The 13,971-nt window shown below is 39.3% G+C and overlaps 1 protein-coding gene across 3 annotated transcripts in view; it reads left to right on the top strand.

Moving 5' to 3' along the window:
* Positions 1-13,971, top strand: part of FBN1 (fibrillin 1) — a 164,082-nt gene that overhangs the window by 47,191 nt on the left and 102,920 nt on the right. For all 3 annotated transcript variants that reach the window (XR_011143704.1, XM_068958240.1, XM_068958242.1), the window contains exons 6-7: positions 10,078-10,275; positions 13,577-13,702. Coding sequence is in view for 2 of the 3 variants with exons in the window: in XM_068958240.1 (XP_068814341.1) it covers positions 10,078-10,275; positions 13,577-13,702 (324 nt within the window). In the remaining variant the exon portion in view is untranslated. The remainder of the gene's footprint in view (positions 1-10,077; positions 10,276-13,576; positions 13,703-13,971) is intronic.

Here is a 13,971-nt window from a genome sequence, read left to right on the forward strand (position 1 = left end):
AGCAAGGTCAGCCCCCAGCCTGTCCTGCTGCATGGGGTTCTTCCTCCCTAGGTGCTGTATAAATCCAGCCAGGGCAAGTACCTGGTTGAAGAAATTTGATTGGGTAGCTGGTGGCCATCGGGAGAAGGGAGTCTTCACGGAAATATAATCTACATGTCCCTTCTTTTTGCAGAGTTGAAGCTTTTCCACTGCCATAATTTCTCAGGAGTGCTGATTCTTTCTGGTTATGGAAAGGAGGGTACTTTCTGAGGACAAGCCAGATAATTCCTGGCAGCTATTATAAAGGAGTAAGAAGAAATTGTTGATTGCTCTAATTACCTTGTTAAAGAGCTGTCAGAACTTTAGAAGTTCTGCATTCTATTAGGACCACAAAAGTTATTTGTCCCTGTCTCTTTTTGATAATATTTACTTACCCACACCCAAAACAATTATTACATTTACTGCCTTCCCTTCAGGTGATCCATTCTGAAACAGTGTTGACTTCTCGCCATTCCTGCTGTATGTTTACTCTCTGTATTTCACTTAGCTTGAACAGTGAAATTGGCTCACTTCATTCCTCTCACCTCCGCTTTGTTATTTATAACCCATTTTCAGTTCTGGACTGAGTTTCAGTGCAGTGCTCTGCAGTTGTATTTGGTTTCATGACACTGCAGAGGAACATTTATATTAAAAAAATATTATTTCTGATGTATTATACCACTCTCGATCCTTTCTGAATGTGGGCAGTATCTCTTTAAATCTTGTGTGTTACATGGTCTGAAAGCATTTTTCCTTTCTTTGGATGTCGGTCTATTTAATATACTGTACCTCATTAGGATCTATTTTGCTTACACAGTTTGCACTACTTTTGGACACTCAACTATTTTATAGTCAGTGTCTTCTGGAGCCAAATAGAAAAAGAAATTCAAAGAGCTCGTCTACTAGCTTTGTCTTCAGCATGCTATTTAATAGTTAATAGTTTGTGGTATGTTAAGAGAGTTTCTATAACGTGGCACTTCTTAAGAACTCTTTTTAAAAAGAAGCACTAAACTTCAGCCAACTTGTTCTTTTTAAGTGAAACTTACAGAGTACTTCAGCTGAACCCGTTCTCCGTAATAATCATCTGGTCTTGACAATAAATATGTCACCAAAGTTAGTTACTTTTTTGCAAAAAGAGAGAGGGAAATCAATTCAGAATTTTTTTTCATTGTTGTTAGCCTGTGGAAGAAAATTGGAAAAATTAAAATCTACAAAGATATGTTCCTTTGTAGTTTTTACAGCAAAGAAGGGCAGGACAGAGTTTGTCAGGTAACTGATTATTCAGAAATGAGAAGTTCTTCTGCATTTAGCAGCGTTGCTTACTGTTTTCTTCATCATGGAAAAGAATAAAATGTGGTAACAATTTTCTGTATTTGGACTGCTGCCGCACATAATTGGGAACAACAGAGCTAAAGCCTTGATTTTGGTGAAATGCTTAGTCTGTGTGTTGGATTAAAATGTGCACAACAAATCACTCCAATTCTATAATAATTTTTTGAACATTATTTTTTTATTTTATTACTATAATGTTATTACTTCTCAGTTACAGACTTCAAGAACTGGGTCAGTTGCAAGAACAAAATTGGCATGCAAATAGTTGTATATTTGTTCTTGGAAATAGATTGCCAAAATACTTTTTAAAATGGTCAGCCTGAGTTGTTCTGTGCATCAAATGCAACTGAAAAAAAGATAGTGTTAGTCTTACATGGTTAGTAAGCTGGTATTTAAAAGTCCTGTTCTTTAGCCAGCATCCTAGGAAGACTAGATAATATTTGCTAGATAGGCATGTTAAATACATCATCTGTACAGCAGTGGATTTGTGAAGAAGCTTACGGAATGGAAAACAAATTTAGGTTGAAGTGTGCCAGCAAGTCAATATATGAGAACAATTTGCAACAAGCAAAGGTGAGGAAGACATGCAGAAATGGAGGTCATCAAAATCATGAATTGGAGGATAATATTCCTAGGGCTGGAATGTATGAGGCAGTAACTAACTTTTGTGGTTAACTAATACAGAGTAAAGGGCTGTAGTACCAGTGGAAGTTGTGTATGCCTCCATGGTTTTTTTTTACTCTTGTTAAAATAATGAGAGGCAACTCAGAGCTGAGCTCTCTCCTTTGTTGCGTGGCTCAGGTATTTTAAGGCATTTCTGCTGCCAGATTTACACCCTTATCTGATGCAGGGTCTGAGTGGGTGCTCTTTGAGTCCCCAGTTCCAGTGACATCTTAGCACTAACCGGTGTTAAATCGCAGCAGTTTGAGCTCTGTGTTGGACTGTGCCCTGAAGCAGCTGAGGAATGGTCTTAATATATGTGGAGTTGTCTCTGGCAGTGAACGGGAGCAGACAGGGGTGGGATGGTGATATTTCTTCATCTGCCACAGCTAACCTCACCAAACCTTGTTGGTAAGACCTTTTTAGACATTGTAGGAAATTAGATTTAAAATATTTACAAAATGTTGTTTTCTTTCCTTCTGAACACCCTGTGATACCTTTGCCATGTACTTTCCAGTGATGACACGCTGGGATCTGAGGAGGATGTGTGAAGGAGTATGTCTGGGGGGAAGAGAGGACGGGGTGTGTTGCCCAGTGAGTAATTACTCGAGGAAATGGCCTGTGTGGAAGGAGGAGTGTTGTGATTGGACACGTTTATCAGCTGGCATTTCAGCGTCACCTGTGAATGGGGAATTACTGCGTTGGGATTTTTAAATGGTTGGAAGCCAGCGTGCTGGGCTGACGTGGGAACGCTGTCTTGTGTCTGGAACTGAATCAATTTGTGAAGTGAGATATATGACACATCCCCTGTTAGGAAACATAGAGGTAAATAATACTTATCCCACAGCGTCCTGACTATGGTCATTCACTTTTTTTGACCAGCACTTCAAAGCCATGAAGTCCTGTGTAAGCGCAAAACATGTTTTCATGGAAGCCTACAAGCAGCTGAAGGGGTCACTTTACAAATGAAAATGGAGCAGAAGCGTATTGCCCTTTCCCATTTCTCTAGTACAGTGACACACAGGCAAGACTACTTTAACCTTTTGGGAGGGATATATGTGTAAAGCATTCTATTTGCTCTTTCTCTCTCCTTTTCAGGAGAGTTTAGCATGTCTGAAAATACCTAAAATCACTTGGAAGGACATACGTGCTTTGGAAATTGAGCCTGAAGTGCTGAACCTTTGTTTTCTGTAACTCTCTATGCTGTGCTGGTGTGTACTGCTACAGTCAGCTTCTGGTCCTCTCACACTCTCCTGCACGTCTCAGTCTCTCTGTAATTCTTGGAAATTTACTGCAAAAATTCTCACTGCAGGCATAGCACATACTGCCTCCTGAAATGAGGCATTTTAATCCTTTTCTCCATCATCTGTAAATGTATTGCTGCTTTATCTGAAGAGAGAGCAATGATTGAAATACTGCAAAACATGTTGTGATGGAAATTCTTGTTTTCCCATTAAAATTGTAGTGGTTTGTGTAGTGAAAGTGATATAAAGTATGATTTCCAGTCCTATCAAGAAACAAGGTTTTCTCGAAGAACTTCAATTTTAAGAGTTGGTGCTTCTCACCATATCCATGCTGCTGCTGTTTATTTCAGGTTTGTTAAGAGTATTTCATATGCATTTATTCCATTCCTGGTTTTTAAACTCAGGAAAACTGATAGGAGTTTTGTTTGTGTAAGTGCAGCTGGATCTGTTTAGAATCTCTGTTGTGTAGGTAAATATGATTATATGCACATATTTTTAGGATTCATTTAAGATTCTTCATTCATGACTCAGTGAAGGCTAACTTTTTTTTTTTAAATATTGTCTTTACCTATGCCAAACCTATGCCAAACCCATACTAAAAATCACAAAAAATAATTTACTTGATGATTCTCATCATTCTCACTATTATTTTTCTCATCTTCCTCTTTCTTGTTGGTGACACTTGAGCTGATACGTTCACAGTTCCCTTCTCTCCCATTGCTTTCTCCCATATCCACATGTCCAGCCACTGGGCATATCTGGGAACTCCTTTGGAAATCCCGTCGGCTGTTTCTCTAATCCCTGGACCATTTGTGAATAAGGCAAAAAAATCCCCCTATTTAACACAGATGTGCTATCTTTTCTTATATATAGCATTCTCCACACTTGCCATTCTGGTGAGGGGGGGAGGATGGAAAAATGAAGCTAGATTTCTGATACCGTGCTTGTACCTAAGTATAGTGTGCTGCATTTTAATTACCCAGTAATTACCCAGCTTGTAATTGCATAATTACTAATTCTCTTACCATGTAAAATTTTTCTCTGTACTTAAGAAGAACTATAAAGTACATTTCCTTTAGAAATGCACATTATGGATGCTTGAGAGAGAATAAAGTTGAAGTTTGCCTTTTAAGTTCCAACATTAGTTGAAGACACTCCCTCCAGTTGTTCTTTCTTCTGACGCTCATTCTTTTGGTTCAGTCTGCTTTATTTCAGAGAGCTTTTGGTGACACTGTTACGTGGGAGTCTGTAGGTGTGCAATCTTGCTTACTGAATTGGTAACGATAGAAACTGTTCACAGGCTGGGTTACAAAAGATATTGTTAAATAATCCTTTTGTAGAACTGATTTCCTTTGGTAAGTTTGGCTGATCATCTGTTAAGGCAGTGGTTTTTGGCCAGCCTTAGAAGCAAGCAGCCTGCTTCACTTACGCGTCCTTCCTTGCTTCTCTTCCTTGCAGTACAAGAGGATGCAGGTTATGCTGTGGACGATCGTCTTCAGTCTCTGTCTTGTTTCCCAGTAAACTATAGCAAACCCTTTCTTGCTGTCTACCCATTCAGTCAGACTGGGGATTCTAGTTTCACTCGCTACTACAAAAATTAGGATAATTTTCAAAGCGTTATGCTTAGAAGCACAAACTTGTACTGTGGGACTTCTGGCCCCAGAGTGCCCTGAGGCTGTGTTTTCCTGCAAAGTTGTGTGTTGCGTTAAACAGATTCTGTTACTTGAAAATCAGACTGCCAGTCTTTTAGCTAGCATTATTCTTTGGCTTTGTGAGACCTGGTTTCCCAATGAGCATTCTCAAGTGCAGATGGTTACAGTACTCTCCTGTGATCCCTGAACAAGCAGCACCATAGACCACCAAGTGCAACGGGCCACACATGAGTATTGCTGAGTAGTAGTAACGCTTTACTGAGTGGATGTGTCATTCTGCAGTGTGGTGCAGTCCCACTTCTGGGCCAAATGATCTTTTATCCTTAGTGTTTAAAAAAAACCCAACTAACCAAATAGCAGAAGCAAAAATGCTGTTAGGCAGGAAAGGAAGTTGTAATATAGACTAGCTTGAAGGTATTTCACGTGCCTTAGAGCCCTTTCTTTATGTGCTTTATTCTTTGCATGATAATAGACTATTCCTTTTCCTTTTCCCCCGCACTAAAGGAAGCGGAAGTTGCCAGTTTGTATTGCTGAGGGTAGTTTCAGTTGCATGGCAGTTTTGGCTCAGTTTTGGGGATCATGCAGCCTTTGCCTCAGTGGAATGCGGAGCAGGTCCGAGGGATGCTCCGGCCGACAAAGCCGTTCTCTGGCCTTGCTGCTTAGCATATGGGCCTTCCCATATGGTCCTAACTAGGTGCCACAGGAACTGAGTCAAGTAGGTGCCGTGAGCTGAAAAAGCAGCGTTCGTTTTATTGTGATACCTATCTTTATGATGGCATGTGATGGTATTTTCCTCTTTTGAGTAATGTGGTCCTCATCAGGATAAGATAACTGCTGGCTTGCTGGGGTCCCATCCTATGAGCTCTGAGTCTGTTCAGTTCCAGGTTATTTCAAGAGGTCAGAGGAGTGGATTGTGCTCCCCAGCAGCTGCTTACTGGTTTTCAAAATCACGCTGTTAATTTTAACCATTATACTTCTCTCCTCTTTATAGGAGATTTATATGGAATACATCTTGGAGGGAAAAGCAACCAGAATTTCATGTAGCGTCCTCTAGTCTAATTGTTTGATCTGCCTTCCATTTATTCAAAATTATATTTAAACTGTATCTTTACATTAAAAAGTATATTATCCTTGAAAGCAAACAGAGGTTAACGTGAACTGAGAGCTTAAGGGCTCACAGATGTGTATCTGGTGTCAAAACTCTTTGCAGATATCCTAGTGCTTGGAGTCCCAGTGGTACTGTCCAGCGTTACTTGGAGCAATTATCCTTATATATTGCTGTGGTTGGTTTCGATCAAAGCCTGCCATTGCTACATGTTTCAGCAGCCTCTCAGGAAGCTTTATGAACATAAAGGATCTTCCAAGGAGATAACTAAAAGTATTTGATCATTATGGCTAAAACAGGAATTAGTTGTAGATCACAATGCAACTTGATTCTTTCCCTTGGACTTAATAGGCTGGATTCTCGCATGGTGTAAACAAGCCTCGTTCCATTGCCCTTCTTACTCTTTTTGACCGTATACAAACTTAAAGGGATTTTACAGTTTCTTCCCTCTTCTCAGTTGTCTGAGGTTCCCTGTGGAGTTATTCCTTACAGGAATAATTAATACGTATTCGAAGGAGCAGATAAAATTGTTTTATATTCATAATGACTAATGCCTTATTGAAGGCTGCTTGCACATGCCAAAATTTGCATTAGAAATTACTTAAAACATTTGAATTTTCACTTGCACAGCTCTAAAAATCATTTCTTTAATAAAATCATATGAAATCTCAAAACTTTTCAAAATTAAAAAATGTGAAAAACTGTAACAACTTTTCTGGCAATATTTTCCCCCTTCCTCTCTTTTCCACTCCCACTGATCATTTGCAACCTTGCGTTTGAGCTTTAGTCATGGTGTAGTTCGAGTAATCTCAAATGTCATAAACATATAAGGAAAACATATAAAGGATCTAAAGGATCTTTAGAAAATAAAGGTCGAGATTTTAAAGCCCATATCCCAAGTCAGTGCCTTGCAGCATAGGCCCTAGGGATTACTGCCTCTTCTGAAATCAGCATAATTCATCTCTTTACCTGTTATACTATTAGCCTTCTTTCTCCCAGTGTTTTAGTGGAATTCCTTCCGTTTCTTATTCTTAGGCTTTCATCTTGTAATGTATCAGAAAGCCTTAAACTCAGTATTAAGAATACTTTAATTTGGATTAATGCTCTGGATAAGAATTTTGGGCTTGAAGCAAACGTGGATTTCTCTGTGGCTACAGGTAAGTGTGTACATCTGAATGATCTTTTACTTAGGTGTTTTCTGGCCTTGGGAATTTTCAATTAAAAAGCTAAAGGAACATCTTAATTTATTAAAAGGTGAAAGTGTGTATTTGAGAAAACAGAAGGAAAGCGGTATTCAGCATAAAACTGAGTATCAAGAATAAAATTTATGAAGGCAAGGGACTAGATGAAGAGAAATTCTGTAATTTGCCATACTAAAGTCTGTGAACTTGGATAATAACAAAGAGGAGTTGAATTTACATTTTTTAAACACATATTTGACCTCCTGAAACCTTATGAAAAGATTTGCATGATTATGACGTTAACTTCACTGGGTTCACCGTATTTCTCAGTCATATTAGCCACTGCTAAGTCATTTATAGCCTGAAAGCAAATGATCCTAAATGCTGATTCATTCCTATTCTAAGGTAAAATACAAGATGATCTGCTCAGAACTGTCTGATGCATGCTTCTTATTGCAACAGAGAACAAGATAACTCTTTTTTGAACCATCTGTATACAGACAATCTGCAATGAGGGATTTCATTCTGAGAGGGTTTGCTGGAGATTTCATGTCCCAGCACAAAACTGTGGAGTTCCGAAAGAATTTGTCATCTATTGTTTTAATATTAGAAGTTTTACCTACCGTAAGGTAGAAATCTCTTTTAGACCTCATTTGCTCAAGGATGAGGAGTCAATCTTAGCAATAAAATTGTTTAATAGATTAGGTATAAGTGATTGTGACTCATTTGTATTTATTGTGTGCATAAGGAATAAGACAGAAGCTACTAATACTTATTTTTGTACTACGTGCATCCAAAGCTGCATATCCTCAATAAGAAATGAGAAAGATGGCTACATACATTTTGACAAAAGTAAAACGAGCCCATCTAACTACGAAAATGAAAGCAACAAAAATGCTTAAAAATAGGAAAAGAAAAGCTTTATGGAAGCTGCAGAGTAGGAAATTGATATGGGAAGTGAAGGGACATGATGAGAAATAGGATGCCAGAAAAGCAAGGTAATAAAAAGGAACTGAGTAACCAAGGATACAAGAAATGTTATCCAGAATTCTGACCCATTTCAGGATGAGCCTAACAGAATTGCCAATGATAAAGAATTGAGGAGGGAAAAGTGCTCAGTAAACACAGTTGTACTGTTTGGAGAGGATCGGACAGAACAAACTTTCTTTGTAAACTGATAGCATCTAAGGATGATATTAAATAACAGTAATTGCACTGAGATTTTTTTTTCATACAGCTAGTCCAGGTACCAGGCATCAGGGAGACTGAAAAGAGTTAGCCAAAGGCTTCTCAGAATCATGCAGGTTAATTCTGCATGCATCTTGAAACAGAGGGCAAATTTCCAGAAGAAAAGAAAATTATATTTTTCCAGTATTTTAAAAGGAAAAAGAAGAAGTATTTTAAGTAGTAATACTTTTTATATTTTATGTAATACTTTTTTTAAGTAGTAATACTTTTAAGTAAGAAGAAGTATTTTAAAAGGAAAAAGAAGATGATCTGTCTGTTAAATCTAGGAAAAGGATAGAATAGCAATTGCAGGACTTAATACAGAGTTAGTGAAGAGTAGATGATAATTAGCATCATTTAGTACAAATTTATCAGAAATAGGTCTTTGAAATTAATTTGCTATCCTTTTTGAGAAGATAATTTTTTTTGATAAATGTAATGGTAGCAATATAGTATGTTATAGCTATTGGATTGCTTACAGGACTTCATTTTGCTTACTATATCAAAGAATGGTTTTGATGAATCAGCAGAATTACAGTATATCGACATAGTATCCCTGGAATTGAATAAAGGTTAGTTAAATGATAGGTTTCAAGATGCACTTGATTTGGGAGCAATCTAGGAGTGTCTCCTTATGCAGGAGTCCTATGGAGCAGGTGGGGAAGGGATTGATTCTTATTTCTGCCCTGTTGAACACATTTTATCAGTGGTCTAGTGGAAACATAAAATTGTTTAACAAAGTTTGGAAGTGGCATGGAAATTGGAGGACTTTATCATGTCATTGCTACAAGGCAGTGTGGATTGCTTAGTGACCTTGACTCAGGCAGCTGGTAACTGTTTCAGTACAGATGAACATCAGGTTCACAATTTGCTGGCTCTGCTTTCGGGACGCTAGACTCTGTTCTGGTGCACTGCAACAGGAAAACATTTTAGGGTCACTTGTGAAGAATTAGCTGGAGTGCGCACCCCGGATGTGCAGGAGACAGCAGGAGTTGGCAGTACCACTGTTTGGTTGTTGCCCTTGGAGAATGGAACAAAATAAAGCCTACTAGTATTTTATTAACATCTTAGTTTAATTCTGTCTGTTGGATAAGTGGCCTGTCCTACCATAAACAAATCAAAGCAGATGTATTCCACATGCCCTCCATTCGGCTGTAGGCAGAGCTTACCCCTGTATCTGGTACAACATATGGCTGCATAACAGTGAAAACTGTCCTCAAAAAACTTCCTGTAGTCTGTATTCCCATCCCTTGAGACTGATTTGAGAACAACACTTGTGGAAATAAACCTATCCTAGCTCTTTTATCAGTATTATTTTTAATTAATGTGCTGAATATTTAAAACAAACTGGATTCTGTCTGGTGAAAAGACCTCCCAAATTCTATTACTAGAGATTAAACTAAGCTGCAAAGGGGACCTGGAGAATCTTAAGTATCTAGTATTCCTGGTAAAATATTCACAGAGCTGCTTATTCTCGGTAGATTTGAATGACAAGCGAACTTGAGAAAAATCTTCAATGTAACACTGGCAAGTCAGATCATTGAGTAAGGCGGGGAATTTACGTGCCGAAGACTTGGCCAAGTCTGTTGCTGTTATGCTTTATTATTTTTGTCATGTGTTTGTATTGTGATGCTGATTAGGTTTTGTCTTTGGCCCAGATTATAGGACTGGCCCTTGCTTCACTTTGATAACCAACCAGATGTGCCAAGGACAGCTCAGTGGAATAGTCTGCACAAAAACCCTGTGCTGTGCGACTGTTGGGAGAGCCTGGGGCCACCCCTGTGAAATGTGTCCTGCCCAGCCACATCCCTGCCGCCGAGGTTTCATTCCAAACATTCGAACCGGAGCCTGTCAAGGTACGTTACTAGCAAAGCTTCCCCAGAAGCTGCTGAAATTGTTACTGGATTAATGTTAATTGAGTTACACTGCTGTGAATAACCTGTCCTAAGCCATTCTCTGCTATATGTGTGAAGAATGGAAAAACGTTGTCAGATACATTACTTCATGACTCAGTGAGTGCCCGATGTTCAAGTGAGTACATTAGTAACTTAGGTCATGTGAGAGCAGCCAGCATCTTAATGAATTTCTCACTGCCAGCAACCCTTTCGCTTGGTTCAGTAAGGGTGTTTTTTCTGTGTGCACCATTGGACCGTTCCATGGAGGAATTTATTCTGTTTCAAACAGCGCTCAAAACATGCAGAAATCGGTCTGTGATGATATTGTTCCATTTATCTGTTGTGGGGTTTTTTAGCTCAAAATTGTTGGTTTTGGATTCGCCTTGAGTGTGTTATCTCTTGAGCTACACTGTTTCGACCTGGAAAAAAGTGCATGTTGTGCCATTTGAAATGCCTTATTCTATATTTTATACAATTTTGGAAATGCATTTGCATTTGTTTCAAATCGTAAAATCCACCCAGATGTTGCTTGCTTCTTTCTGAGCATGCCTTACCATAGAAAGTCCTTACACTGCTTTTGGCTTTTATTCTAATACTTCCAGCTGTATAAATTCTTTTATTGTCTGGATGTCTGGCAGGAAACAGGAGAAAGTTAACAGGGGCAGCTATGTATTAAACTGATGCAGATTATAAATTCCCAGGACCATATCTTTGGGACTAGCTTATTTCGATCCGTCTAACATTTTCTAATAAGATAGAGCATTTTTTGAAAATAGGGGAGATAAGGATTATAAGTTTATTAGTAACTTCATTTAATCATGAAATTCCTGTGAAGAACTTCAAGGCATTCCATTGCAATAAAAATGTAGTTATCCTCTATCACAGGCCAAGTCCCGTTTGGTGCCTGCAGACAGGCACGATGAACTGTGAGATGGGCATGTTTGCGTATGCTACGTGATGTCCCTGTATTTTAACCTCAGACGTTCTGTGGCATTGTTTCCCCCCGTCACTGTTAAAAGGTCAGGGCTAAACTGTGCAGAAATTTGTGAACTGAGGTTCTGAATAGTTCTGAGATTTTATGAGCATAAAAATGTGGCCCAGACCCCTGACCTCACGCCACACCTACTTGTATCGCTCTTGTTTGTGTCACAGAAAAGCGGCGGTGACCTCGCCGCTGGGTTTGCGCAGGCTATCTCTGCTTGCTGCACATTTCTTAGCATGCAGCAGCTACGTTTATGCTCATCTGTATGCAGCGCCAACACAGTTTTGGCCCTGTATGTTTGACTTGTACTTTCCAGTTGATCTGCTCTCCTGTAATGTGTTCATAATTTCAACAGATTTGCTGTGGAACCACATATTAGCTTTATTTTTCAGGCAATTGTACTAGATCCAGTCCTTTTGAAATCAGATAACATTCATTCAGACTGAAGACATTTCAGGGATTTCACATCCATATTCAATCTAAATAAAGGAAAGCAGGTTAAATAAAATCCAGGTTCTCTGAAGAGAAAAAGAAGCCGTTGTTATTGTGTGGATAAATCAGAAAAAAATAAAGCAGAGGGGGTGGGGGCAAGTTTGTTTTAAAAAGTAAATATTGCTGCCCACAGTTTGACTTTGTCTGTCTGGCCGAAAGTTAAATTAATATCACAGCTGAGATTTTTAAAGATACAAAGTATGAAAATGAAAGCCAAAAGGTGGGATTTTGAAGCAGACATTGTGACTCAGGAGCATGAGTTCTAATTTTCTTTTTTTAAGTCAATACCAAGCCATGAAATTTGGCATGGTTATTGTTATTAAAACACAGCGTATTGCTTTAGGGAGAGACCGGCTTGAGTCCCAGCAGCAGTGTGGCTTTGTCGGCGGGTGCTGTGGCTGTGCGAGCTCCCGGTGCCTCCCAGCACAAGCGTTAGCTGAGACACCGCGCTGGTCTGACATGGCTCTGCTGCTTCCACTTCCCGACCTGATTTAGTCAGCTCAGGGGTCTTTACATAATGCTCTGTTATGTGGTACGGATATGCCCCCTGGCATTCTTGAAACTTCCTGCTCCCAGGGAAATTGCCTCTTGGCCTTTTGTACAGACATAGTAGTTTGCTTTTCAGGCTACAAGACACGTTACAGCTGGCTCTCTGGGATTTATAAAGGGAGGTGTGAAGGCACCATCTCCTTCAACTTGTGTCCCTGTGTAGAAACCAATCCCAGTGAGAAGCCCAAGAATTCAAGAAATCAGGTTTTACCAGCAGCAGCTGGTACCCCTAGGGGCAATGGGTGATGGGAAAGATTTGGGGGTGGAAAGTGGGTGAGTGCTGCATTGGTTCCCAAAGGATGGGGGAGCAGCTGACACAGGGCAGTCCCAGGGGGACAGTGAGCAAGACATCCACAGTCTGCCACTGTGGTACCTCCTCCTCCTCTAGCTATTATTGAACCATAGCAACACTTTTGCAGCTTAGTGATGACACACATGTTGCTGTGCTACAATAGTTGTCAGGCCAAAAGCTGGGGCCCCTTGAAAATGTTTGTCTTGCGCTTCCTACCTAGCTTGTGATATCATCGAAGTCATTTCATTTTCCTGAGTGAGAAATTAAAAGCAAAGAGGGATAAATAAAGAGAAAAATGCAAAAGAAAGTTATGGATGTCTAAGCAGGTCATTAATAATGCCTCTTGAGACATAAATTATGGCTATGAAACTCCTTGAGTCAAATCCTAACCACAACTTAAGGTCATTGGTGCCTCATCTTATTGGAGTGAAGAGTTAATCATTTCCATCGATAATGACTGTGCAGTTATTAGCCAGGAGGCCCCCTCCACACATATCGTGCACCGCTCCTCAGCTCATCCAGGCTCCTGGAGCTCTGCTCATACAGGCTCTGCAATGAATGGAGTTGCCAGGAATTTCCAAGTGGCAAATGGATTTTGGGTACCTGACTTTTGATACTTTAAAGGACCCTGGGTTTTGGCAGGCTGTGTTCTCTGTACCATCATTCCCTAGATGTTTTGGAAAAGCAAAGCAATAGCCGTTAAATGTTTAATGTTTGTAACAATAACAATGTAATTTCTTGCAGAAAATATTTAGAGAACTGTACTTAATTATACGTTGCATAGGATAGTTTCAAAATTAGTGTCTCTCTTCACAAGCAAGTACAATATTATGATGGGTGAAGAATGGATTTAGACATATTTACTTAATTTCCATGTAGACAAATTATTATGGCTGTTCTTGAGAAATGATTTAAAAGTAGGTGTTTTTTCCTTTTTTATATGATAGATGTGGATGAATGCCAAGCCATCCCTGGGATCTGTCAAGGGGGAAATTGCATTAATACTGTTGGATCTTTTGAGTGCAAATGCCCAGCTGGACACAAGTTTAATGAAGTGACACAAAAATGCGACGGTAAGAACTTTCTTCTGCAGGCAAAGGGGGAAGTATTGTAGGAGCCAACTTTGTTTAGAAGTTTGTCACAAACTTTGCAGTCTCTTTTTGCCCTGAGTATGTAAATAACATTCTTCATAACAAATAGGAATAATGGTCCTTTCTCCTTCTAAACTGGAGAACCTTAAATAATTGGCCTTGCAGCTTTTTTCAGCCTCTTCTTTCATGTAACATTTTACTGACTAAAAGGTACATCTGAAACAAATTAAACATTAAAACTAAAAATATTT

Source organism: Struthio camelus, chromosome 12 (genome assembly GCF_040807025.1).
Source record: "Struthio camelus isolate bStrCam1 chromosome 12, bStrCam1.hap1, whole genome shotgun sequence".
Classification (NCBI taxonomy): Eukaryota; Metazoa; Chordata; class Aves; order Struthioniformes; family Struthionidae; genus Struthio; species Struthio camelus.